Consider the following 27,641-nt stretch of genomic DNA (forward strand, 5'->3'; position numbering starts at 1 on the left):
CTGCAATTCATCTTTCATGCATTTAAACATAAATCATGACTCTTCTTATTCAAAACCTTCCTGTGTCTTCCCACTGCACTTAGAATGAAATCTACATTTTATACTCTGGCTCGCAAGGCCATACATGATCCTCTACGATCCACGACCCCCACCTACTTCTCCAACTTCCTCTCCTACCACCTTGTCCCCCGCCCCTACTCCACCCCTGTGCTATAGACTCACTCTCTTTTTTCAGTCATCAGATCAGCTTGGCTCATTCTTACCTATGACCTTGGCAGTTGCTGCCCCCTGTTTGTCCAGGACATTCAGGATGCCCTTCCCTTGCCTCTTCACAAAGTGGGCTCGTGTTTTGGCTCCAGCTCTACCCACTTCACAGAGACTTGGCTGCCCACCCCCAGCCACAGTTGTCTCTTCCTTCGTTGCACTTACTCAGATTATCTGGTTTATGTGTTTATTTGTTCATTGTCTCCCTTCTCCAGAAACGAAGTCCCAGGAACTAAAGGCAGTTAGTTGTCTCCGCCCCCCCCGCACCCCAAATTATTGGATATATCTTATCCCTAGATGTATGCCTGACATGAAAACTGTTTGTCGAATAAATGAACATCTCTGTTTGACCAGGCCACGTATTAGTAGAGTGGTAGAAACTTAATAGAAAGGTAAGTGGTGTGCAGGAATTATAGGGTTGTTTAAACTCGAGTGTCTCTGACCAGTGGCTTAGTAGCGTGCTTACCTTGCTGATTATCAGTTGTTCGGCTGACACATTCTTACTGACCTCACAGTGTGGAAGTTGAAGCTATAGCTCCCCTTTCCACATTTCCTCTGGCCCCAGCCACACATTTCCCATCCTCCTGAGTTTTCATCTTCCCAACGTTCTTACAGTGCAGCTTTGACTGCATTGGTATTCCACGTAATTACATAAAAGCTAGCAACAGCGAAGTCTGTATAAACCATGATTACTTTTTCTTTCCTGCATAGATTTTGCTTTCCCTACTGGTGTTTGTTTGCTTGCTAAGGATCCTGTATATGCATCCCCAACCCTTTTCTCAGTGACATACATCTCGGTATGTTCAGACGAGTTAGTCATTCTTTTAAGGCCGTCTTCAAGAAGTTTGTCCGTAGTCTTTGCCCTTCTCCTCTAAGTCTACTGCCCAGTTGTTGCTGTGGGATCGCTCCCTGTGTCTTACTTTTTTATGGGTCTGTTTCCTTATTTTGACAGACAAGTAGCTTCCTAGGAAAGCTCATGGGGGATGGTTTTGTGTTTTGAGACTTTGTATTGGAAAATGCCTTTCTTCTGGCTCCCTACCTGGTTCATAACTTGGCTGGGTCATAAGGTAGCCAGGCAGACTTGCTGTCATTTGCACAGACACCCACCACCACTTTTAATGAATCACAGTCCATAGTTTTCCTTTATGTAAAAGACTTTTTTTTTTCACTTTAGCAAATAGCCTTTAATTAATTTCAAAATACTCTCTTGGATGGTTGTCACACAAATCTCCTTTGATCTGCTTTTGTTGTTTTGATATAAAAAATATTTCATGAAAGTTGAAAAGTTTTATAGCTGAATAGAATAAACATGTGTTTACTGTGCTAATAGTGTGCTAACATTTTTTAAAAGATTTGATTTTCAACCAGGGCACTGACCTCTTTTCCTTGAGATGATTGTCAAAACAACAAAAAACTAAAAAGCTAAGAAACAGTTAACGTAACAATAGCCATCCAGTGTGAATGAATCAAAATTACACCTTTTTTTTTTTGGTCATATTGGCAAAAAAAGTCATATATGTTTTGGTGTGCTGCAGAATTTTAGTAATTAGTTTATGTGTGCCATGAGATGAAAAAGGTTGAAGATCATTGATATAGAATAGCTGTGCTTTTCCTTTACTTCTGTGCTTTTTATTTTGGGGGCACATCATCCTTAGGAGGGCACTGGCCCCGAACGAATCCTAGGGCATTCATTACACACTGAACGTTGGTGTTTCAAAGACTTGCCAATTATGAGAATCACCTGGATGCTGGGTAAAACTGCTCATTTGTGGTGTCCATATTCCAGACCAGCGAAATCGGGCTTTTAGAGAGCGTCTCAGAATCTGGGTTTTCAATCAGGAAGATTCCAGAAGATTCTCAAGGTGGGAAACATCTGCTGGAGATGAGCAGTTTTTAAAAAGTAGCTTCAGACAAAAATTTCGCTTCACTGACAATGTGTATCTTCTCTTGACTTGAGGTGGAAATGAACAGCATGTCCAGTTCGAAAACACAGGTATTCTGGACTTGGTGCCTTGATGAATTCAAACATTAATATTCCTGTTCCCGAACAGGTGTTTCCATTGTCAAGTACAATTTTGGCCAAGTCTTGTTGCCAGACTCCTACATACATTTTGTTAGTATTATAAGCTGCAAAAGAACTCATTTCCTGCAATAGCCAGGTTTGAGCCTAATATAGTTCCCATTGCAAGAGAAAGAGGCCATGAGCAGATGGTCATTACTGTTTAAGGAACAGACTGAGAATTCAACTCTGTTGCCTTTTCAGGAAGACCCCTGTGAACTTCATCTGAGGCCGCCACATGGTAATTAAGGTGGAACCCAAGTCAGAGGACCGGGTGTTCAGCGAAAACAGGTGTTTAGTAGTGAGTGGCAGGAACGGCAAGAACGATTTTAGTAAAACATATTTCTAAAAAGGAGGCTGAGCCCTTTTTCTCTAGAAATGTGGGCAGCAAATTCTAAAAACTACAAAAGGAAGCAATCATTTATTTAAAAATTCTTCGCATATGTTCCTTTTCGGACGCCGTTGGGCACTTGACTCTTGCCTCAGTGTGTGCTTCAGGGTCTGCCCTTTCAGGGTTGGGCCTGTCTGAGGGCCTCGCCCCGCGTGGACTCAGTTCCAGCCAGCCCCAGCTGGGGGCTCTTCGAAGCTCTTTCTGAAGAGTTCCTCGGCCTCTTGGCCAAGGCTGCTGTTGGTCCGAGGGGTGTTCAGGAGGGCCCACTGGGCGTCGCCTTGCACCTTCCCTGTATGCTTTCATGAAGAGGATATTCCTGCCATAATTGTGTAAGAAATCCTACTCTTGTGATCAGCACACCAAATTGGTTGCGCAATGGTGAGAAAAACAAAAACAAAAATGCATACCCAGATTCTGATCCCAGGGCGGTCAGCAGCTCCGTGCCACCTGGCTGGTTTTATGTCTCCTCTGAGGTCCCTCGATGCAAGGCACTCTCTTTAGAGAAATGTTCTGTTCCCAAGTGTCACTGCATAGTTTTTCCTTTTCTTTCTGTGTTTGATTTCTCTTACTCTGTATGCTTTCATTTTCTTGGATGTGTTTGATATCCGCCAAAATGACATGTCTCTTCAAAGATCTGCTAAAATAAGAAAGAAAATGAATAGGGATGCTAAAGAAAGATCGTGTTTAAACACCTGTCAAAGTGAAGCCAGAACGAGAATGTTCTTGCCAGAAAATGCAGTAGCCTCATTGAGTCAGGTTAGTAATTTAGAGATGATTCACCTGTGACTGCATGTGTATTAGTTCCCGTACACACTGCAAGGCACCTGGCAGGCTTTCGGTCTTTTTTCACATTTCTCAGGAAATTCTTCACCAGGATGGACGGTTTGGGAGGACTTGCTCATCTTGTCACAAGACATAAAGATAGTGCTTCAAAAACACCCCCTCCTCCTTTCGGTTCAAAACTCCTTAATTTAAATGGAACCAGTCCTTCAGGCCATTGAAGCACAGAGACTTGGGTGCATCAGAATTTAGCAGTGCTAGGCCCTCTCTCAGGATTTAAAACTCTCCAGTAACAGCAGAAACTATTTATCTATCTATCTATCTATGTATTTGATTTTACCAAAAGTGTCCTAGAAGTTAGACTAGAGATGGCTGAGATTCAAACAAACAAACAAACAAACAAACATTTCCCAAAAAGCTACATGCAAGACCCAGTTTTCTTGGGCCCTGATCTGAATCCAAAACAATGATGCAGTGGGTGTTGGGGTCATTCAGGAACTCCTAGCCTTGCCTCCACACCCACTAGTAGCGACTCGGTCACTTTAGTTTCCTAAAGCATTCTGCAGGTTAGAATCTGCTGACCACTCGATCTAAAAGAGGTTAAAAGTCACAGAACGTTTGTGTTCTTCCAAGGAAGAGCACTTCCCTTGGATCCAAGACCCTGACGTTTCAGACTCAAAATTCGGTATCCTAAGGTGTAAAAATGAAGCTTTAGGACATACAATGGAAATAACTGCTAAGGACTTAATTACCGATTACTTGTGAGTTTGCAGCGTCCATCTAAACATGTGTTTATTGCTGGGTACTCCCATTCCAGGGGCAAAGGGAAAAGCACAGGGTTCGTGGTAGATCTTACAGAGGAAAGGGTGCAACATAAACAGCGCTGTCTTTGAAAATGAGTCTTGGCCAGTCTGGAGGGGGAGAGTTATCAGTACACAAGGGCCCTCAGGCCTGGGCGTTGCTGTTTCACTCAAAGGTGGCCTGAACTGTAAAGAATCTGAGGTTCTGAGGTTAACAGAATCATGAAAGAGAACTTTTCTCTTTAGATTTCAACATTAGGCATATTTGGAAACAGAAGTAAATGCAACTTCCTGTGTTTGGCAGCTGTAGCCGCACATCTTCTGTAGTTCAGGAGTTAAAAAAAAAAAAGCAACAACCTAATGGTTCAACTAAATGTAAAAAATTCCATAATTGTATTTTCAAAATGATTCACTAAATGTTGTACTAACCACGTAAGCAACCAGTATTTTGAATAAAATAGTTGTGTGGGTTTTTTCACTTTTAATTTTTTGCAGGTAAAGGATAAAAATAAATTGTGCAACTTCCCACCTCGTGGCAAATAGAGCCAAGTTCAGTTCTAGCTACTCTCTCCCGTTCCTTCAGGTGATGTCCACCTTCTTGCTTTGTTTTTCTCCTTAGCCCAGGGCATTTCTGTGGCAGGATAGTGGTGATTTCCCTGGGGTGCTAGTTGGTCTCAGCAGCTCCCAGAAATGATCTTGAGACCAAAGGAGAATGAGATGGCTTTATGCTGAGTCTATTTGTGTGTGGTGGTGGGGCGGGAGTGGGGGGGGGTTGTTTTCCTGGAGACTTCTAGAAGACCAGGAAAATATCTTTCAAAAAAAATGTACTGCTCCAATTTCTCCAGAGCATGTACAGTCCACTTCTATCATTTGTTCCCCTCAAAACCTTTCAGTGGCTCCCTTTCCACCCGCTTGGGCGGGCAGGAGGAGCAGCGGTAGTGAAAGCAGTTGACCTTTCTTGAATATTGCTGAGGCTGGGGGGCCCTTTCCCTGGGTTGCGTCTGCTCATCCTAGCAGCAGCCCAGCAGTAGACCGGATAATCCCATTCTGTGGACAAGGAAAAGGCCCTGAGAGGTTCAGTGACCCGCCCAAGCAAAAAGAGTGATTTGGATTAAGTTCCAGTTTAGTTAGATAATTTGCCCTTCCCAGTTTTTTTACCAGGACTAAATTGTGTTTCTGACTTCCCCAGTTCGGAGAAAGGCGAAGACTGAGGAGAGATCTCAGGTGCCTAATGTGTTTTCAGTGTTGGGGGAAGAAAGAATGAAATGTCAGTGTGGTGTGTGTGGAGAGATTGCTCTTGAAAATATTAATTTTCACCATTCATCGCTGTGTGAGAAGAGAAAGTTTTTAAAAGATTACTTCACATTGTAAATTATTCCAGCTGTTCTTCAGTCGTTTGTCTTTGATTGTCTCTTTAAAATTACATAATAAGCAGCATTGAAGTCTTTGTTCACCTGAAAAATTTGTCCAAAATGTCTGTACCGTTCTCAGAAGTGTTAATCATCCTTCCTGCTGGCTTTGATATTTTCTCAGTTTCAAACCTCAGCCTTTGTTATATTATCTTTCAAAATATTTGGAATTCTACAGGAAGGCACTATTGGAACAATTTCCTCTGGGTGAAAAATCTCAAGCTAAAATAAATCATTGCCTATTTAGGCCAGGCCTTGTACATTATTGCCAAACATTTGTCCATGATTTAGTTACTCATTTTGTAAATATTTATTAAGTACCTTCTGTGGCTTAGGTACAGGCTGGGGGCACCGCCCACCGGAAACCAAACCCTGTTAGTCCCCATCCTCATGGGACCCCTGGCCTAATAGGGAGGACTCTTCCATTTTCTTACACTTGCTTCTCGAAGAGGCAGCCTTTTTCCCTTACTCACTAACAACAACAGTTATTTTTATGGCTTGTGGAAAAGCCGGTGCACTGCGACCAGCTACTTCTGAATTCTGCCGTGGGCCTTTTCCCTTCATTCTAGTCTGCATTCAACATTCCCTCAGGCCTGTATTGAAAATCTTAATAAAATTATTATCAGAAAAGAATTTTGGAATAAGCTAGTTGGCTTGCCGGTGGCCTGATTGGATTCCGAAGCTTTCGCTGTGGTACTGTACCCAAATCCTAGGGGTACAGCATGTTCTCTGGAATGCTCGCTTCACACACATGTGTCATTGGAAAGAACGAAACCAAAATAGAACATCTTGTAAGCAGCCTATCCTCAGTGACCACACTGGAGGGAAAAATCTAAATCAACCCTGAAGGCATCATTACTATAAAATTATTTTGTAAGAAAGCAACTAATGGAATTTTCTCTCTCTCCCTCATTAGGTATGTAAACCAAGGAATGTTAATCTTTGCTTTTCAATGATTTTTAAATGGTTTCCTGCTTCATTTGGACAGGATATTTCTACCTCTTAGGCAACATTAGGAAAGTAGACTGTGTCTGCCCCTCCACAATTTTATCCTGAACTTGACCTCAGAACGTGGAGACCACTTTATGCCATGCCTGTCACTAGAATGAATGCTAAGGTGTCACAGTGCGAGCCCCTCCAGGCCCCCCCACCATGCTCTGTGCTGTCGTGAGTTGCCGTGTTTCTCTTTTGGGATGGATGGTTGCTTGAATGGTAATGTCCGCCTCCCTCCTAGACTGTAAGCCTCCTCAGGGCAGAGATCCAGTCTCTTTTGCTCACTGTTACAGGCCCAGTGCATTACCCTGTTTATTGTAGTTGTCAATAAACTAACTACGAATAAGTGACTGCATTTCATAGTGAGAAGATTTTTCTGCACACTTTTTTTTTTTCTTTTGGAGTTTTGCTGTTCTTCCTCACAATGCCTGAAACCCACTTCTCTGGGGTAGTTCTTCCCTGGTAACCGTCTGTATTCCCTGGTAACTGTCTGTATTCCCTGGTAACCGTCTGTATTGGAGGCTCTGTTCTTCATGCCTCACCATTGACATCCGGGCTGCTCCTGCCCATTTTGCTTCTGGTATTGCAGACACTCTCATTTAAAGGGCGAGCCATCCAGCCAAGCCTCTGTTCACATCCCTTTTGCTGCTGTCCTCACCTCCTGACTTCCCGGTCACTCCTCATAATCACCAGGTGTCCAGGCTGTCCCCCGCACCCCAAGTGTTGGTATCACCCCGAGGGAATCCAGTCCCGTGTGCTGGTCTGTTCTCTGGCATCTTCCCTCTCTCCCTCCCTCCAGGCTCTTTCCTCCCAGCCCACGAACAGTGTCCTCTTCACTTTTGAACTTATAACAAATAAACAAACAAAACACTTTTCTTCATTTGATGATTCTGAGTATAGAAGAAGTCCAGGGTTCTTTATTGCATAAAGCCTGCTGCCTCCTAAGTGGGACCACTCTATCAGAGTTTACCTGTGGTCCTCAAATGCCGCTCTTGTTCAGGTGATTATCTCAAATCACTTCAATGCCAACTTTTTGCTAGTGTGCCCATAATGTATTTCTGGCTCTCTGCTGACCATCGTCCCCCGAATGTCCTGCCAACACCTGCAGTTCATAGTGCCTGGACACAAGCCACAGGTCTTCTCTCCATGTCATCTTCTCGTCCTGACATCCCACCAAGTCCTCAGAGAGGCCCAGGCCACGCAGTTCTCCTCGACTTCTCTAGGTGGCGCGTCTGTTTCCTTACCTCTTCCTCAATGTTTCTTGGGTCCATTCGTCATCTCCAGTCCATTTTCACTGCTCTCGCCCAAGTTCGGATGCCTGGATTGTCACAGTCACCTCTTAATTGAACGACAAGGCTATAAATTGGGTGCCGTGAGGACTCTTTATGACTAATTGACATAAATTCTCCTTCCAGAATCCTGCCTTCCATTGTAGGGGCCTGTGGGTTTCATTGGGGAGAGGGTCCAGGTTTCTGCGTGTGGCCGCCAGTCTCTTCACAGATGTCAGTGCAGGGAACATGGCGTGCCTGCCAAGGGACTGTTGGAATAGGGACAGAGGCAGTCACATTATATGTATTTACCCACCAGCCTATTGACCTGCAGATGCTGATTTAATGTGTTGTTTTAATAAACTTCTCCTACATTTCATCCTCTATGGCAAATTTGTAATAATTTTGTCTGAGGCAAAATTTAGCTACTTACATAAGTCATGAAATTGCATTTGATTCTTTTTTATGATTCATGTACAAGGTCTGCCGGCTTCTCCCCTAAAATTTCATCCCCATATGGTTGCTCTGCATAAACCAAACGGTCACTGTCCCAGCAGAGGAGGTGAAATTCTCTTTCACTTGGTGGTTTGTCCACTTGAGATGTAGCGACTTTTTCTTCCTTTTCACAAACACAGCACACCCTCCGCACGGCCAGGCCTGCTCTCCGCCTTAGGCTCTTTGAAAGGAAGGGAGGTAGAAAGCTGGTTGGTTCCGTTCTTATTTTCCATCTGTGTAGCAGACTTCTTGCTATTCTTAAGCACAACCATCATATCTGTTCATGGAACCCTTTGCTTGTAGTAGTAACGCTGACACTCAAAACTCAAGATGCTTTTGTTTACATTAAAATTGATTTTCCATTTGCAAAGTGACCCCTTTCCCACTCATTCAGAGCCTCTTTAAACCCCAAACATGAGTGGCATTATTTAATCTGTTGAATATCCTGCAGCAAGTCTAGGGGATGTTGTTCATGTCAGTGCGTCAGGATGTCACACAGCTGCACAAACACACTCTCATTCTGAGGCCTGCTGGCCACAAGTTGAAACTCTGAAGTTCTCTGTGCAGACTTGCAGACAGATGGAAGTCTTTAGTAGCTTTTCCCTTTGGGAGTTTAAAAATAATGGCTGTGTCTGTTAGAAAAACAAGTTAAAAAACTGATGGTATCCAATTTCTAAAATTCATACAATGGTAAATAACGATTCTGTGCAATCAAATGACTATAGTCAATATAAGTGAGGTGTGCACCCTGCCTACGTTCAGCACGAACTTGACTATGATGACAGCGGGCATAGCTTTAGAGAGCAAAAGAGTACCTGCCCCAGCTCTTGGATTAGCCCAAGGAAGTGGTTGGGGGTGGAATTCAGTTATTATTCATTAGGGTTTTTGTCTTGCCTTCTGTTAGAATAGAATCCTATTCCCACTCATGACCCTTTGATCCACTTTTTACAAAGCAAATGGTCGAGTTTCAATCCCATTTACCATCCGTGACCTTGGGCAAGTTGCTTGGTCTCTCTGGGCTTCAGCTTCCTCATTTATAAAATAGAAATACTAGTAGCACCTACTTCATAGGGTTGTGGTGAGAATGAATGAGGTAGTATTCATAAAGCACTTAAAATAGTTCCAAATGCAACCTGAAGTTTGATATACATAGCAAAAAGCAGTATGAGAAGCATAGACATTTTAAAGTTGGAAGAAACCTAAAGACCATTTAACCTACTTCCCTAATTTCAGCCAGGAAGTGTCGGGGTCCTTGCTGAAGATCACAGGGCTAGTTGAGTAGCAGAGTCAAGTCTGGGACTCAGCTGTCTTCCTGGCTAACAGTTAACCGTCTCAATCGGACGGTCAAAACCCAGAACGTTAACTGCGATGTATTGTCTCTCTGGACTGTGCAATGTCTTCTTTGCTCTTTGTTCTACACACACAGCCTCACTGCCCTGTTAGAGTTACTGGGAGGTGCTCCTGGTTCACCACGAGTTCAGCTATCATTCCATTGAGGACAGGCTTGTAGAGTGCGGAAAAAAGACTTGATCAAAATCAGATGACCTAGACGATGTCTCTGCCATGATTTAATGATTTGGAAAGCCAGCCACACAGCCTTCTTAGGTCTCGGTTTCCTCATATATAGGGCTCAAATACGTACGTAATGGAGAACTATGGAACGTGATTGTTGTTCATGTAAATCATGATGTCGTGCCCCGTGTTTCCGTGGATTGCCCCGCTCAGAACGGCTGCCTGCTCCATTATGCAGAGAGAGAAGAAGCATAAAGCTGTCATTATTGACAGAAAAGAAACTTCTTCTCCACCTTTAATCTTGCTTCTAATTTAGCACAGCTTCCGGGCAACCTTAATACCTCCAAAGATGGTAGCAAGGTAGATTAGCTCTCCTAGAAACTTAGTAAGGGAAAGGAGATATTATTTACATTTTCCAGGTAAAGAAAGTGGTAATGATAGCCTTTCTAAAACGAAGAGCTGTCTCTAAAGCTCACCACTTTCAAGAACTCTGTCATCCGAGGTCTTGCTAAGGTAGCATTTTTCTCATTTTGTAACTAGGTAGCTTTACTTTGAAATGCTCTTGTATTTGGATGAATCTCATATACGTAATGTTCAGTGCGAGAAGACAGACACAAAAGAAATGCGGTGTATTACTCTAAGTTGAAATTCAAAAACACATAAACCAAATCGGTGGTGGTGGAAGTTGTAACAGTGGTTATTTGGGGGGAATGGCCAGGGGAGGGGAGGTTTGACTGGGAAGAGGCACGAGGAAGCTTCTGGGCCTGGCAATGAACTAGACCTTGATCTGGATGGTGATCACATGTGCAAAATCATTTACTTTCTGTGTGTATGTTTTACCTCAAAGTTTATTTTGAGAAAGCTCCATATTATTAACTTTAATGACAGTGGGAAGTACTGATCTCATCCCAAGTCCCTTTAGAGAACTTTATAGTTTCTTTCAAGCCACAGAAGAACGGAAATTGGCGAATTTGGAGGCACGTTTTAAGAGCAGCCTTCCTCTCGGGGGACTAGCTGCCTTCATTCGACTCTATTATAGCAGAATTTTTCACATTCTATTTATTTTTCTTTAAGTTCAATTTCTTGTTTACATTCTGTTCTTTTTACTCTTGCTGGATTTTAAAAAGACGATGACTAAATAATTTAAAAAATATTTTTAGCCTTGACTATTACCTTACTGCTGATTATTTTTTTAAGGGAACTATTATCTGAGTAAAAGCAAAATTTTTTTGCATGAGCTAAGGTCATTTCTAATTCTCAAATTCTATTATTCTCAGATTTTTTTTTAAAGATTTTATTTATTTATTTTTAGAGAGGGAAGGGAGGGAGATAGAGAGAGAGAGAAACATCAATGTGCGGTTGCTGGGGGTCATGGCCTGCAACCCAGGAATGTACCCTGGCTGGGAATCGAACCTGCGACACTTTGGTTCGCAGCCCGCGCTCAATCCACTGAGCTATGCCAGGCAGGGCTTATTCTCAGATTTTTAAGTAGTAGTAGATATATTTAAATGTAGAAAGTTTAGAAATTCTGTAATTCCTTTTTAAAATGTTACTCTTAACTGCATTCTACACTCCAATGACTTCGGTGGCTTGTTTTTATCTTTGTCGTGTGTGTATCTTTCGGTGTGTACCATCCGTCTGTTAGGAGCACAGCACGGTGATGATGAGAACATTTTTCTTGGCATCGCTTTCAAAGGTCAGCCACCCTTGGTCGGTTCACTTTCAGGCCATTCCCACTTTCATTTCCACCGAAAAGCCTAGTACTCGTCTTCGTGGTCCCAGCTAAGCCTCCCTCTGCCTGGGAGATGTTCCCGAGCCAGAGCTACCAGCTCTGTTCAGGGCGGCTCTGCTTTCGCCTTTGTTCCAGAGCCTCCCTGCCCGCTGGCATCATTGACCATGATCCTGTCTGCTCCCCCCCCCCCCCCCGCTGTGCCTGTCCGTGACCTCTGTGACGTCCGTGACCTCCCTGACTCCCTGGGTGAGTCACAGCCCCAGGGTAAAGCCCATCTCTGGGTAAAAGGCTGATCTCTGGAGGCAGACAGACCTGACTTCTGTTCCAAGCTCTGTCCCCTACTTGGTATGTCACTTGAGGAAGATATTTATTCTTGATTCAGTCATGTAATTTAACCAGTAAACATTTATTTACTCTTTCTCTATGCGCACGCACACACACACACACACACACACACACGCACACTATCCCTGATACTGCCTTAGATGCCTAGCCTCTGGGAATCTTTGTTTCCTCATCTGAAAAATGAGACTAATGATGGTACTTATCTCAGAGCTATTGTGAAAATTAGCATGAGCTAATAACTATTAAGGTAAAGTGCTTAACACGGTGCCTGACACACAGGAAATACTCAATAAGTTCTGCTGTTACTAAAGTGCTCACTGGTTCCACTTTCAGGAGAGAGTGAAACCCGGGGTGGGCCAGTGACTAGCTCAGTGTTGGAGCGCGCTCTGCAGACCTCTCCCCACAACAGGAGCCACGGGATTCCCCTTCCTGCGTGGTGCCGCTCTCGTCCGTCCCCCATGAGGTCAGGGAGGAAAAGAAATGGATGAGCTAGAACCTGCATCCTCAACTGTCGTAAATACATCTAAGTCCTTGAAACATACTTTTGATTCTCAGACAAAATGTTATTATCAGAAACTGTTCAGCTTCAACGATTTAAAAGTAAAGTACGGGTAACTTTCTATCTTCTTATTCCCAAATCTGCTATTTTACGCTGGCAGTACACAGTATGAATCCCAGGATGGCGGGGGGCGGTGTGTTGGGAGGTGAGCTGACTCTCGCCTCTGCGTGGTGTCACAGGAACTGGTCTTGAGGACGTCCTGCTGCCATTGTGAAACTGGACCCACCGTCTAGCTTCTTGCAGGATGTTGAATACAACTTACCTTATTGGGTCTGTCATATGCTAAAAAGTGTTTAAATAGCAGTGCGATAACCTGTAAATATTCTCATAGTAATAAAATACTGGGAATTTAAAGTATCGGTAAAGGGAGATTTTGGAGAGGAAGATGCACAGATCTGAAGTGCACTATCTTCCAAACCTTCTTTGAGCAGAAATCCTAATTGTTGACAAAGGCTAGTGCTCCCTGAGTCCTCTCTGCAACTGACATCCCCTCCCTAGTGACTCTCCCAAATTAGCTGCCATGCGAGCTAATGCTGCATTTTAACAAGTGAAACCTGTATTTTAGAATAGGGATAGGTTTGCAGAAAAGTTGCCAAGATAGCAGAGCATTCTCATCTACCTTCGACTTAGTTTCTCCCATTCTTCATCTCCTACCAGTATGATGCATGTGTTACAAGCCTCGGTGCATTACTGTTAACGAAATTCTACCGTGCACCACGATGTCACTAGTTTCAGCCCACGCTCCCAAATTTCCCAAATGCCCTTTTCATTCCAGTATTTCCTCCAAGATACCACATCACACTTATTCATCATGTCTTCATAGCCTTTTCTGGTCTGTAACCATTTCTCACACGTTCCTTGTTTTTATTGGTCTGGACAGTTTTGAGGTGTATTTGGTCAGGTAATTTGTAAATGTCTCACAATTTGGTTTTGTCTGATGTTTCTCTCATGGTTACACTGGAGCAGTGGGTTTTGAAGCGTGATTCTCATCACATCCTCTCAAGGGTAGATGCTACCAACATGCCATAACTGAGGAGGTTAATCAAGGTTGCTTCCCCCAGGTGGTGTTTGTTGGGTCTTTCCACCGTAAAGCCACTCCTCCCCCCTTCTGTGCTGGACTCTTTGGAAGGAAGTCATTGTGGGTAGCCCACATTTAAGGCGTGAGGAGTAAGCTCCACCTCCTTGAGAAGGAGTATTTATATAAATTATTTGTAAGTCCTCTGTACAGAGGTATCTGTTCTCCCACATTTATTTATTCATTCAATATTTATATCAGTGTGGATAGTGCATATTTGTCTTATACTTGAGAGTGTCATCTAATACATTACTTACGTTGTTAGCTCACATTGTTTCAGCTTTGGTCTTTGGACCTCTTTCAGTCGGTTCCTGTGTGGCTTTGATATACTTCTATCAGTATGTTTTTTGCGCACTGGCTTACTTTCCAGCACTATAAGATGCTCCAGGCTCATCTAGCATTTTCCTTGCCCCAGCTCAGAAAGCAGCCACTTCCTTGAAGAGATTGGATTCCTTTTATTGGAGAGTGCTGTTAGAACCCAAGACCTGAGTGCTCCGTGTGCTTGCAGGGGTATTGCTGGTCCTGGGTCCTCTGAGCAAACAGAGCTAGGAAATACATGTGTGTCTGCTGAGCCAATGTACACGTTATCTGTCTGTCTATCTACCTACCTACCTACCTACCTACCTATCACCTATTTATCTATCTAACTGAACTCTTTATATGTCTGGCCAAACAAAAGTTCCTTGTGATGTTTCCAACTCTAATCTAGTACCACGTGGCTCACTCTGGCTTCCCCCTTGCTTATCTGTAACCTTTCTCTCCAGGAGTGAGAAAGCCTGGCTCCCAATACTCACTGTCCATTTGTTCCATTCCAGTGTACAGGTACAGCAGTTTCAGAATTGCTAGCTCACTTCCCCATGTAATGACTTGCATTTTGATTTTTCTCCTCCTTCTCTCTTCCCTTCCACTAGAGATTTGATCTGACCTAGTGGGAGCACTTAGGAGCCAGAGAGAAGAATCCCCATAAACAACTCAAGACAAGGATAACCCCCTGACTACCTTAGAAACCGTTGTTCAATCTCACCTGAGATGGCTCATAGAGAATCAGTCGACTCTTGTCTACTTGGTTTTGTGCCCACAATTTGTCTGTATGTCCCCATGTACGACCACACACTTCCAAAGTCATCATGCCATTGAGAGAGAAGCCCCACCTGAGTGTAGGAGATAAAGCTATGGCGTGCCAAAGCGCTGTCCTAATGCTTTGCCATATGTTCTGTGGCCTTTAAAGGGGCAAGTGGCAGAATTCTAATAGAAACAAAAACTTTGCTACAAATTTAAAATGCAGGGGTAATATTATGTAAGCATGATAAATCACAAAGGCACAAATAACCTAGAAATGGTAGCCCTGGCTGGCGTAGCTCAGTGGATTGAGCGTGGGCTGCGAACCAAAGTGTTGCAGGTTAGATTCCCAGCCAGGCCACATGCCTGGGTTGCAGGCCACGGCCCCCAGCAACCGCACATTGATGGTTCTCTTTCTCTCTCTCTCTTTCTCCCTCCCTTCCCCTCTAAAAAAATAAATAAATAAAATCTAAAAAAAAAATTACTTAAAAAAATAGCCTAGAAACAGTACTTTAAGAAAATAAAGGTGTGTTTCACTCATCCACTGCCTCACTCAATCTCTCCATCTGTCACTTTCTGTCACTGAGGGAATTATTTGATTCTTGTTTTTCTTTGGTTCTTTTTGTTTTCAAGAGAACAATTGACTATTCTTGAATGGTCCGGGTTCAGAGCAGAGGTTTTTATGGAGTGTCAGGGAACGGGATATGTGGGTTGAGAGAAGATGAGAACTAGGATGTGAGTCTGTTGCTACAAAGATGGATTGGAGATGGAAACTTCGCTTTCTATGTTTGTCATAGTCAGCCCTTTTATATTTCACAACATCAAAAATGTTCGAAACTGAGCCCTTCAGCATAAATTCTCAATGAAGAAGAAATACCAGGCACTTAGTTCCTCCCTGGGTTTTCCCCTGGTTTAAGGGAGGCAGTTGGACAGGAGTGGAAGTAAGATAAATGATTTTACTTCTTTACCCTGGCTTCACTTCAAAATTAGTCCGTCACAACTGCCTCTCTGCCTCGCACGCTGTGGCCAGCGCGGGCAGGGTAAAGTAGGTTAGGAGCCATACACAGGAGAATTTACATTTCTACCGGAAATTCGAGTAGCCTTCACTAGTGGGAAGAATGGGATTTATCGATCTTGTTTGGAAGGAGTACTCATAAGGATTTAGGTGTTGACATGTACTGATTGTCTTCTTTCTTTCAGTTTAGGCTTTTCCTGCTTCTTGGTGGGGCAAGTAATTATTTATTGAAACTTAGACATTTTTGTATTACATAAGACTCTAAATATTATTGAATCTTTTAACTTGCTTTGTCTGACATCTCTCTGGCAAGTTGAAGCAAGGGTTGCTACCTCATTACTACAAAGATGAATTGCTTTGTAGCAATTACTGCCAGGTGGAAAAGGAAAATCCAGGTTCCCCACTTATCTTCCATTGCTACCTGGTGGTGGGAATGGCGGTGGTGGTGACTCCTTGTTACTATCGGGCCCAGTAAGATTTTCAGATCCCCGCCTGGTCTCCAGTGACACCACAGTGGGTGGGCATGGTCTTGTTCCCGCTGGGAAGTGGCCTAATACCACCCCAATATTTGGGAGAAGAGGAAGAGAGTCACCTTATTACTGCCAGGCACAGTTGGCAGTCCAAACTCCCACATGCTCTGCACCGGCACTGTAGAGGATGCTTCCTCACCAACTGGCAGGCATAAAGGTCCTGGCTTCGTATTTCATCTTCTCTGACATCACTCTGGTGGTGGAGCTGCTTGGTAGAGGTCCATGAGGGTAGAACTCTGTAGTGTCCCCACTCCGCCTTTGCTGGCGGGGATGGGAGTAGTTTCTTCTGTGGTGATTGGCCATAGTAGAGCAGCTATTTATAAGTTTCCTATCTTGCTAGGCTGTTCCTCTCCCACTCCTTTGGCTTTTGTTGAGGTTTTAGTCTATGAACGTTGATGTTTTCTCCAGCTATAAGTCCTGGTATATATGAGACAAGAAGAAACGCCAAGGGTCTTCACCTCCGTGTTGTTTTTTGGGACCTGAGATCCCAGGCTGGTCTACCTTGTTTTCCCCTGGCAGACTCTTCTTATGTTGGTTTTATATGCAACGCTCAGGCTTTTTATGTTCTATTTCATAGGAGGAATAGTTAAAAATAAGTCCGTTCCATTTTCCTGCAAAAAGTCCTTGTCATTCCATTTTTGTTTTATTTGTCTTGTTTTTTGCAATATTTTGTTAGGAAAGTTTTGAAAATGAACCAGTTGTACCGTTTATCATCCCCTATCTACCACCTTGACCGAACACTTAACAATTTGCAGCATTTTACTTTATTGTGTACAGGGTGGGGCAGAAGCAGGTCTGCAGTTGTTTGTATGGGAAATAATACAATAATTAATAAATAATAGTGCAAGAATGAACTGTTTTCAGACTCACCACTGTAAACCTACTTTTGCCCCACCCTGTATTTCTCTGTCCGTCCCATCTCTCCATCCATTTGTTATTTTTAAAGGATTTCAGTACACTTCACTCATAAACACATCAGCATGAACGTTATTAATTGGACTTCACTACTTACAGGCCTTTAAAAGAGAAATTTTACATAACATGAAGTGCGCAATGTCAGAATTACCACCTGATGGGCTTTGTGCAGCCCGTCCCGTACTGAGATCATCTCCATCCCCCGAGAAGTTCCTCATGCCTCTTCTCAGTTCTTACCACCACCTCGCTCCCAAGAAGCCATTACTGTTCTGCTTTCCTTTCTTTCTTCTTCTTTTTTGTTATTTGGCGGGGTGGGAGGGCAGTGTTGACCATAAATTTATTCTGTCACTTTTAAAACTTCATATAAACAGAACCACACAGTATTCACACTTTTGCATGTTGCTTTTTCCCCCCAGCACAATGTTTTTGACATGCGCACATATAGTGTATGTATCAGTGACTTTTGTTTTAATTGCCAAGTGCTGTTTCACTGCAGAAATAACACTGTAGTTTGTCCAACATGAGCTGCTTCCAGTTTTTTGCCACTAAAAGTTGATAGTTTCCCAACTATCAACTATCAACTATCAACTGTTGACATTATGATTCCTCATCATCGTACCTTCCTTCTGCGTTGAACACAGTGGAAGGAGACATAGGTTTTGTGCCTTTCTTCTGATCAATAACATGACTGAGGTGCCTAAAGCTATGTTCTGTCCTACACAGCACCCACATTTTCCACATATTTCTTGTTGGTAGTGATAGTTGTCATTTATTTCAGGCTGAAAACTTTTTGTAATAGAAGCTATGGCAGGGGGGGCTTTGCCCACAGGGCACCCCCACCACCACCACCATGGATGAGAATAAGTCTACCAAGACTGGATCTGCCTGGGGAGGAAAGGTGGTGGATCTCTTAAAGGAGAAGGGCCAGGAGCCTGTTCCTCAGTGGGCTTTCATTGGGTTCATTTGCACAGGAATTCAGGCAAAGCTCATTAATCATTGCCAGGCAGTCAGGATCAAACAATAGATAACAAGGAACTCCGAGGGCCTATTTTGAGTCAGGGTCAGATAGCTGAAGAGCTGTAAAACTTTGAGGAACAAACTTACTTCTTGCTTGGACCCTTATCATTTAATTGAGAGCATTCTAAACAAAGCAGGTTTCACAGGATTTTACATATTCTTTCTCAGGCCTGATCACCCGGGGAACCTGCCCTTTCCCGCACAGGGCTGCACCACCCTCTGTCATTGTTTCAGGCTTAAGTCAGTCAGGGGAAGTAAGGCAGCCAAGAGATTAGGAGACTTCTTGCAGACAGAATGAGGACTCAGGCTTTGTCAAAGTTGAGGGGCGAGGGTCCATCACCCCCTTTTGCTGTAACCCCCAAAGTCCTTCCTTGAGGGCTCCCACATAATCGTGCCTGTCTTAGATTGTTCCCCACTTAGAGATCTTAACCGTCATTGGCTAACCGACCAAGTATTGGGGGCCAGTTATGGATGAAGTAAAAGGAGCAGAAGCAGTGCTCCTGCCAGGGAGATAAGCTTTTGTCTCCTGAGTGGCTTAGGGTCCCAAGGTTGCTCCCTCAGCCTTAGCCTTGGAGGGGGTTATAGCTTCTGAAACCAGGCAGGGTGGTTCCCAACAAGAAGCAAAAGATAGTTTAAGCATTGTGAAAATTAGAATTTAGCTTCTTGGCACTAAATTTTAACTGGTAAAGCAGAAGCCGTAACTATAATATTCACTACTGAGAATGCCAAACTAGTCTGTGGGGAAACATCCTAGTTCAGAAATACTTAGGATACTTTATTTCTGCACAGAATATTGATGTACCTGTTGCACACAGATTCAGTTGTTTCAATGACCCACATTTTTTGGTCCCTACCTATTAAATAAGCTTCTCGCTGCTCCTCTCTCTGTTTCCACAGAATGATTATCTAAGGGCACTGTAATTTCTTGTTGATTTATACTGATTGATATCAGAGGAGTTCTAGGAAATGGGCAAAATAAACTTGATGTGAGATTCCAGTTAAAGTGGATATGCTTGCTATTAACAGTGCAGGGAGAAATAGATGCGGTTGTTTTTCAAACTGGTGTTACAGCTTTTCTCTGACTTTCTTTTTCTTCATACAGTTGATGGACTGGACAAAGCTTCTATAGCAAACTCAGATGGCCCAGCAGCGGGTTCCCAAACACCTCCTTTCAAGAGAAAAGGGAAACTTTCTACCATTGGCAAAATCTTTAAGCCTTGGAAATGGAGGAAAAAGAAGACCAGTGACAAATTTAGAGAAACCTCAGCAGGTATGAATATCATAACTTTGTTAGAAGAGGAGATGAATTGTTAAATTGGTCAAAAGGTTGAAGTGTGACTTGCAGGTTTTTTTCTGGAAAAAATCCATATTTTAAATGAAATTATTTCATTTAAAGATGAAACAACTTTGAATTCTGATTTGCCTTTTTCTAATTGTTTTGGCTTTCTAACATAGTCTTGTAAATGTATACTTGTAAATTCATGTAAAAAGCTGATGTGTAGGGAGGGAAAGGTAAAATGGGAAATTAGAAGTAGAAATGTTATTTGCCATTATTGTAGCTGCAAGAATCCATTTACACTCACACACGCGCGCACACACGCAAACACACACACAGCTATCTCTACCTACTTAGTTCCAGCAGCACAATCCTATCTGTTAACTTAAAATTTTTTAATGTCTTTTTTGGAATGTATTTGTTTGTGGGCAAAATCTGAACAGGTGTATGAAAGAAAAATGTTGCTATATTTGTTGTTTAATTTTAAATTTCCATCACGTCTTTAGGACTGATCTCTGTCCTAGGGTGCCAAACCCCAGTGGTGCCAAAATATTCTGTTATTTTATTTTGTGGATTTGTTAAACCTTAAGAATTATATTGTTTAGTACCCTCCATATGGACTGCTGGAGGAAGATGGCTTTAAATCTCAGGCCAGAATTAAGCCCAACTTAAGTCCAGTATCCATGGTATTTCATTAATATATCTTAAGTTCAGCTTTTTCCATGCTTACGGTCCAAAACAGTCACTTCATCAGAATTCCTCATTGCACCACAGTCTAAGATTCTCACTGTGTGTACAGGGTCACAGAGCGTGTCTCATGGTCTGCGCCAAGTTAAGAGCTAGCCTTTAGTTCTTCAGCAGTGAAAGAAGGTAAAACTATTGGACATCTGGCTTTCCTAAAGAAATGGTTTCTGATGCATTTGCAGCTATATATTTTCTTTGAGCATTTATTATTTTTTTTTTTAAAGCTATGGTAACTATACCTGGGATTTGTTTAAAAATAATCCTGGGAAATGGGTGAGTAGAGATGAAAGAAGATTGGCCACAAGTTGGTAATTGTTTAAGATGAGTAATGGGTACCTGGGGTTCATTATTCTCATCTCTTGTAGATATTGGAAAATCTCCTGAATAAAAAGATAGAAACAGCTCTGGCTGGTGTGGCTCAGTGACTGAGTGCTGGCCTGCAAATCAAAGGTTGCTGGTTCAATTCCCAGTCTAGGGCACATTCTTGGGTTGTGGGCCAGGTCCCAGTAGCGGGTACGTGAGAGGCAACTACACATTGATGTTTTTCTCCCTCCCTGTTTCCCTCTGTTCCCCTCTCTAAAAAATAAGTAAATAAAATCATTAAAAATTTAAAAAAGATAGAAACAGAAAAGAAACTTGGCTTAGAGTGAAATAATGCTAGCTTGGTTACTGAATCCTCTTTAGTTCCTAATTGGCTTCTTGGATTAAGAGGCAGTAGGAAGTAAGTGGTGCACAGAATGCTGTGCTGAGTGAGGACCTCTGGGTTCTAGCAGTGTCCTTGCCACCAAGGTGCTGTGTGACCTTGAGCAAGTCAGATCAGAGTTCCATGAGTTGAGTTCTGAGGTGCTTCCTGTTGTCGGTCCTTGACTCCTTCCACGCCCTGGCTGGGCACTTGTTCTCCCATGCTCTTCAGTTATGAAAGGAACCACAGTGACCTTCCGAAGTGCCTCCTCTCACAGTTTCTTAAGCATTGGGGGAATATGGCTCTTCTTGTTACCATGACTTCCCAAGGTAGAAGTGGGGTGCTGGACAGTAGTTCGATTCCCAGTCAGGGCACATGCCTGGGTTGGGGGCCAGGTCCCCAGTAGGGGGTGTGTGAGAGGCAACCACACACTGATGTTTTGCTCCCTTTCCTTTCTCTCTAAAAGGAAATAAAATATTTAAAATATATATATTTTAGAACATTTAAATAATAAAAAATATTCATACAGGATTTCATATAAGTTTAGCTCTAAGAAGTTTTTGGTGGATACTATACCCTAGTTCCTAGAGACTACGAAACTACATTAAAAACCTGAAAAAGTCATTAGGTGACTCATTGTCTTTTTAAATCAAATTGAGAAAGAATAAAAACAAGCCACATGATATGTTAACAATTCTTTGTGAATTTGCCTCCTACATTTCTTTGCACGACTTTTTTTAAACCCACATTATTACTAACGTTTTACTTGAATTTTATAAGAGGTTATCAAATGTCCCATTATAAAGTATTTTATCATCACCTTACATGTATGTTTATTTTAAGGCTTAAATTCCTGCTGAGCTTTGAAATGTATAAGTAAGGCCTAACATAAAGTGTGGCACAAAATGATAGGTCGTGATTTTTTTCACATGGAGGAAAGATGTCACATGCAGAGGAAAATCCATGTGGTTGGAAATAGCCAAGAGAAAGGTGTTTTCTTCTTTTCATAAATCATGTCAGAAATAGGGAAATCTGGCTGTTTGGATATGGCCAAGGTCATGTGCTATCTGGCAACCTATAAAGTATACCTTAGGCCACACCCACAATATCTTGGGATATGAAAGAAGATGAATTCCTTCCAAGAAAAGTAATTTTTCTGTGTTTTTCCTTCTCTTAAAGTCCTGGCTTTTAAACACATGGATGTGAATCTTTCCGTGTTCCTCCACACAGTGATTAATACCGCTTTTCCTAAGTCTGGGTTTCTGCTGTAGGAATTTTCCATTGGGAGTAGACGGGACACAATGCCGACTTATAGATGCCATTGTCATACATGCCGTCGTCATCGTACATTTACCGCAGTGGTAGGAGGTAGGAGGATCCTGTCCTCCGCCTGCTGTGGTGGTCTTTTGGTCAGCTGTGTTTTAGGAAGGTGGTCTTGTCCTGTAAGGCAGGCTGGGCCTGAGCCCCAACTTCCAGCTCCCTGGCCTTGCTTTAAAGCAGCAAAGGTGTCTGCATCTTCACCTCGGGTTTAGGCTGGTCTGTGGGCTGCTGGGTCCTAGGGCAGGAGAGTAGCCCCCTTGTGCGTGTACCCTCCCCAGTGCCTCTCGTCTTTGCTTTTCTCTTCCTGAGTGAGAGGGCTCTTGTTCGGGGCCGCCTGATCTCCAGGTTGTGCCCCTTCCCTCTCTCCAGAATGGCATCTACACTTTTTTCCCCTGTGTAATCATCTCTTTCTGTTGTGGGGGTGAGAGGTAGACGAAAGCTTCTCTCTCTGGATCTTTAAATATGCTTTCATCTCCCCAAAACTAACAGTACAAAGCAAGACTACAAAACAAGACCGCAAACTAAGAGTGTCTCAACACAGCTGTTCCTCTAACTTCCGCATCGACTGCCACCATCAAAACCAAATGCCTCGAAAACCCAGCCTGTACTGGTGGCACCCATTGTGTCTCCGCACTCTCATTCCACTTCCCACTGCCGTCACCGCAGCCCCCAGCACTCCCTCGGGGTCACTCCAGGCCTCGCAGTCACAAGTTTAGTTTGTCTTTAGTTTGTCTCTGGAATGGAATTCATCCACTCCAGCTTCTACATTTGCCATTACTGAGTTCCTCCTTGATTTACAAAAGGTGTCATTATATTGGTTGCCTTTGACTCTTCTTGCTGTCTTTTGCTCCCTCTCTTTCCCTCCTCATCTCTCCTGAATCTTGGGGCGGGGGGGGCGTTGCTACATGTCTTGGCCCTTCTCATGCTTTGAACGTGTCCTTCCTCATCACACCCTCTTTTCTCAGTACCCACATCTCTCCAACCCAGGTTCTAGGTGAGGCCCGGGCACTTCCACTGAAGCACCTGCTGGGCAGCACTTGCCTGAGGACTACATGTCAACACAAAACCCATCCCCATGGTCTGCATGCATCTACACTGAACGTACGGGATATGCCAGGCCCAGCGCTAGAGCTGGGTACTCCACAGCGAATAAGCGAGCAAGGTCTCTGCTCTCACGGAGCTTTCATTCTAGAAACGAAAGCTACTGATGGTTGTTGCTATGAATGAGCACAGGGGGTGAGGGGTGAGGGAATGGAAAAGTACTATGTACAAGCATGTTCCAAACCAAAACAGATCCTCTGCCAACCCCAGGTATCCTGGCGATTGCAGACACGGCATTGTGTAGCATCCAGACTCTGAACCATGGAGTCCTGTGACTCCCCTGCTTATTGCCATCTTCGCATCTGGCTAGTTCCCTAAACCATGTATTTTTTTCCTCCTGGTTGGAGGGTCTCTAACATCAGCCTTTCCTCCCCATCCCCATTGTCTGGGCTTCATCACTCTCTGTCTCAATTGTTGCAGGTAGCCTCTCTGCTGTATGTAGGTGTTAGCTGTACTCACCGTGGGAAGCTATGGAATGCTAGAGAAGTCAGGGAGGGGCTGGGTCCGGAGAGGACGCCCAAGAGAGGGACCTGACCTAGCTGGTGAGGCTGGCAGAGAAGGTTCAGGATGGCGCTGCTGTCAGGAACCCTGGAATAAGCAAGATAACCCTTTTCCAAGTTCCAGGCCAGCCACATAGGGCCCCCATCCTAAGGAACTAGGGGATTGAGCTGGTAACTAGGCCAGGAAGTTACCAAAGGATTCAGGACAGAAACTCCCTGTAGAAAGTGAACAGCCCTGGGAACAGCCTCGCAGACCCCACCCTCGGGGCTGGGAGCTCCTGGTATTAGGATGACACAGCCCAGGATCCATCCAGGAGCGGGGAGGGAGCGGAGGTTGCGTGCACTGGTGGACGCAGGTAGGCAGAGCACCCATCTCTGCCTCTCCCCAAAGATCCTTCTGACACCACCACACGGGCATCTCCCACAGGTGGAACCTGGGTCCTGTCACCTCATACTCAGAAAGTGTGACTGACCATACATTGTTTCCTAAATGACTTCCAGATTCGTCTGTCCTCCTCGGAGTAACCAAACTGACCTTTGCTGTCATATCTTTGTCAGTCACAGCCTTGGACACACCAGGTCACTCACTGAGCACCCCTGAGCCTGCTGGTCCCCAGACCCTTCGCTTTGCTCCTCCCTCTTTCTCTGAGCACCCTCTTCCCACAGCCATGCCCGGGGAGAGACCACCATCTGTGCAAGGGTCACACACGTCTCTTCTTTCTGGAGCTGTTGGCCCGGACTCTGCCTCAGCCGGGTAGGAAGCTCCCCTCCTTTGCCGGCACTGCTGTGGTGACGTAAATATTTTGACTTCTTTCCCTGTTTACGTGCCTGCTCCTGATTCACTGTGCCAAGTATTGAAGGGCGGAGACTGTCGTGCACAGCTTTGCCCCACTTCGGGTGCTTTGTATAAATGGGGCCTGGCGTGTACACTTAAATGTGCCTTGAATTGCGTATTTAGTGACCATCCACTGTAACCAAAAATAGAGCACTGGGTGCTTTAGGACTTTATAAAAGGAATGGAAGATGTAAAAATCAATAGTGGAAAGAGGAAGAGAGTAATTTAAAATACCAGTCAAAAACTTCTGTGCCACAGTGGCAACCATAATACAACTGTACAGAAACCAATGAAATAATTAGGGAAAAAATGTTTTTATTTTTTGCCTTTATTTTAAAAGTCAGTCATACTTCTAAATAAAGAAAATCAAGGCAACTTCTCTTCATTAAAATTATGACTTTTATTTGTTTTGTCATGGGGAAGGAATGCCAGCCTAGATTTTTAGATAACATTGTTGTAAGTTAACAGCTTTCTACAAATCAGAGTAACTTGTAGAGAGTTGTCTGGTAAAAACTTTAATTTACTGAAGGTACTCAGCGTTTCCTAATCATAATAATGGCTGATTTTCACTGAATGCTATTATGTGCCAGGCCCTGCTCCAAGAACTTTATTCACAGTAACTCATTTAATCATCAAAACTTAAGAAGTTCAAGTGCTGCTATTATTCTAGTTTTATTCATGAGGACACCAAAACAGGAAGATTCAAATCACTTGCCCAAGGAAACACGCCGGATAAGGAAGCAAAGGCAGTATTTTAACCCAAGCAATTTGGCACCGTACCCAGTACTTGGGACCATGATATAGTAGGTTGCTTTCCTAGAAGGCAACTCCTTACCCAGATCAGTAAGGATTGCTCATTGGAAGATAAATCTAATACATTGGTTTGCTTCATACAGTAGAGTTTTTGCTGCGAGAAGGATTTGCTCTCAGGAACTGTTTTGGTTTTTGCTGGCTTGATTTCCATAGTGTACACGTAGAAAACTGAGTGGCAAGAATCAAACCTATGTTTGGTCTTCGCAGAAGTAGTATTCTCTGTAACCATAGAGGCATAATGTTGCTGCTTGGAAGGATTTCCTATACCTCAGAAGGCAGGGCAAAATTAGAGGATTTGCCCAGGGTGATATTAAGGATGGGTCTAGTTGCATTAATAAATGACATCATTTTGTCTTTATTTGTCTTGGTCTGCTGAGAAGATGGAAGCCCTTCACATGTCATTCACCCTCTCAGCGTGTCAGAGGCAGAGAGGAGAATCTCTCCCTCTTTCCGTAACCACACAGCACAGCCAGGCCCACAGAGAGCTCCTTGCTCGTGTGTTAGACAGCACGCACTTGTCTTCTCAGGTGTTCTCAGAGCAGCGACATCTGCTACACGCCAGGCTCGGTCACGGGGCTATAGCAGGAAATGGAAGAGGCAGAGCCGCCTTTTCGTATGAGCTTAGCCAGTAGGGGTTTACAGAAAGTGAACCCAGTAACTTACACAGTATATCAGAAAGTGAGAAGAGAGAAAATAAAGCAAGAAATTGGGAGTGTGGGAAGGAAGTTACAGTTTCCAATAGGGTGGTCAGGGAGAGTTCATCGGGAAGGCAGACCACATTTAAGCAAAGAGGAGTAGGAAGGAAAAGCACTCAGAGAAATCCTATTAAATAATCACGTGCGTTTTCTTCTTTTCTAATAATGGTGTTCATACACTGTGAAGGTAGTCCATTTTAAACTTTTCTATATCCAATAATTTAACAATTAAAATGTCCCACATGCAAGAACTTCATGATTGTTAACTCTAGTATCTACAAAGTAGGTTTATAGTTAATACAACAATTGCACACTAATTAATAAGCAAATAACACAAGAATAAACTGTGTTTCCTGTACCCCAAACTGTAAACCTGCTTTTGCCCACCCCTTATTGTCAGCACCATGGCCCTATCGAATCACGTCATTTCGCTCTACACAGTTTTACCGGAGGAGCGGAAGTCCAGGAAAGGGATTTAACTCTGCCATATAAACATTTTGGTATGGCTTCCTTTCTTAAATTTAAGTCCCATCCATCAGAAAGCCAGGTTCGTGGAGCCCAAGTTTAGAATCTGTCACTTGTTGGTGCTGTTTTTTGGTGGTTCTAAGCATCAAGTCCAACAAAGAATGCATTTGTAAGTTGAAATAATGCATTATTGCCTCTGTCTTCACACAGTGCCTAACTTACATGCTAGCAGTGTCCCGGGTTCTGCTGTGAGATTACTTGGACTGGTGAAAGTGTAACCAAATTATTTTACAACGTTCAGTTTAATCCACAACACGCCTGCAGCCTGATCCTATTAAGACTCATCCAAATACAGCCAAACAGGATTTATTGTTACTGTGGTAAACCACTTTCTGAGTCTGCAGTTGAGGTTATAAAGGACCTTATCAGTCTTCTAGGTCTGTCTCGAGGGCAGAACCTCCTGTCTCTAGCAACCCCAAGCAGGAATAGTCATTCAGCTTCTCCCTGGGCTCCCAGTTCCTAGCTGTAGTTACTGGAGAGGTTTTTCTTTCCATTGACCTGAAACAGATTCTCTCCAATTTTTCCAGCTAACCCCTGGCATGCGCGCGCGCGCACACACACACACACGTATGTATTTCAGTCACATTGCTCATGGTGATCCTTCCATCTTTTCCTAAAGTTCTTTCATCCTCTTGATCTATTTTCAATTCACTTTCTCACCGTGAAACCATACTAAACTGTCCAAGTTATTCCGTGAGTTGTGATTGAATACCCCCTAATGCAGTGTGTGCTGGAGACACAGTGGTGGACGCACCTGCTGAGCTCCCTGCTCTCCCGGAGCCTGCCGGGTGGCCTGTGGGTCTGCCCATCCTTCACGGTCCCATTCTTGGCTGTTTTTAATGCTGAGGTAGCATGGTGGCTTGCCCTCAAATTCTCATTATTGCACTTAACCAACCTCATTTGTACTGTTTAGAATCACATCCAGAATAGGA

General features: G+C 43.5%; 1 protein-coding gene across 6 annotated transcripts in view; it reads left to right on the top strand.

Moving 5' to 3' along the window:
• The window catches only part of PHACTR2 (phosphatase and actin regulator 2), a 225,049-nt gene that overhangs the window by 129,183 nt on the left and 68,225 nt on the right, over positions 1 to 27,641 (top strand). For all 6 annotated transcript variants that reach the window (XM_045842641.1, XM_045842642.1, XM_045842645.1 and 3 more), the window contains exon 2: positions 19,321 to 19,488. In XM_045842641.1, coding sequence (XP_045698597.1) covers positions 19,321 to 19,488 — 168 coding nt within the window. The remainder of the gene's footprint in view (positions 1 to 19,320; positions 19,489 to 27,641) is intronic.

Source organism: Phyllostomus hastatus, unplaced genomic scaffold (assembly GCF_019186645.2).
Source record: "Phyllostomus hastatus isolate PE091 unplaced genomic scaffold, TTU_PhHast_1.1 phas_contig_40, whole genome shotgun sequence".
NCBI lineage: Eukaryota > Metazoa > Chordata > Mammalia > Chiroptera > Phyllostomidae > Phyllostomus > Phyllostomus hastatus.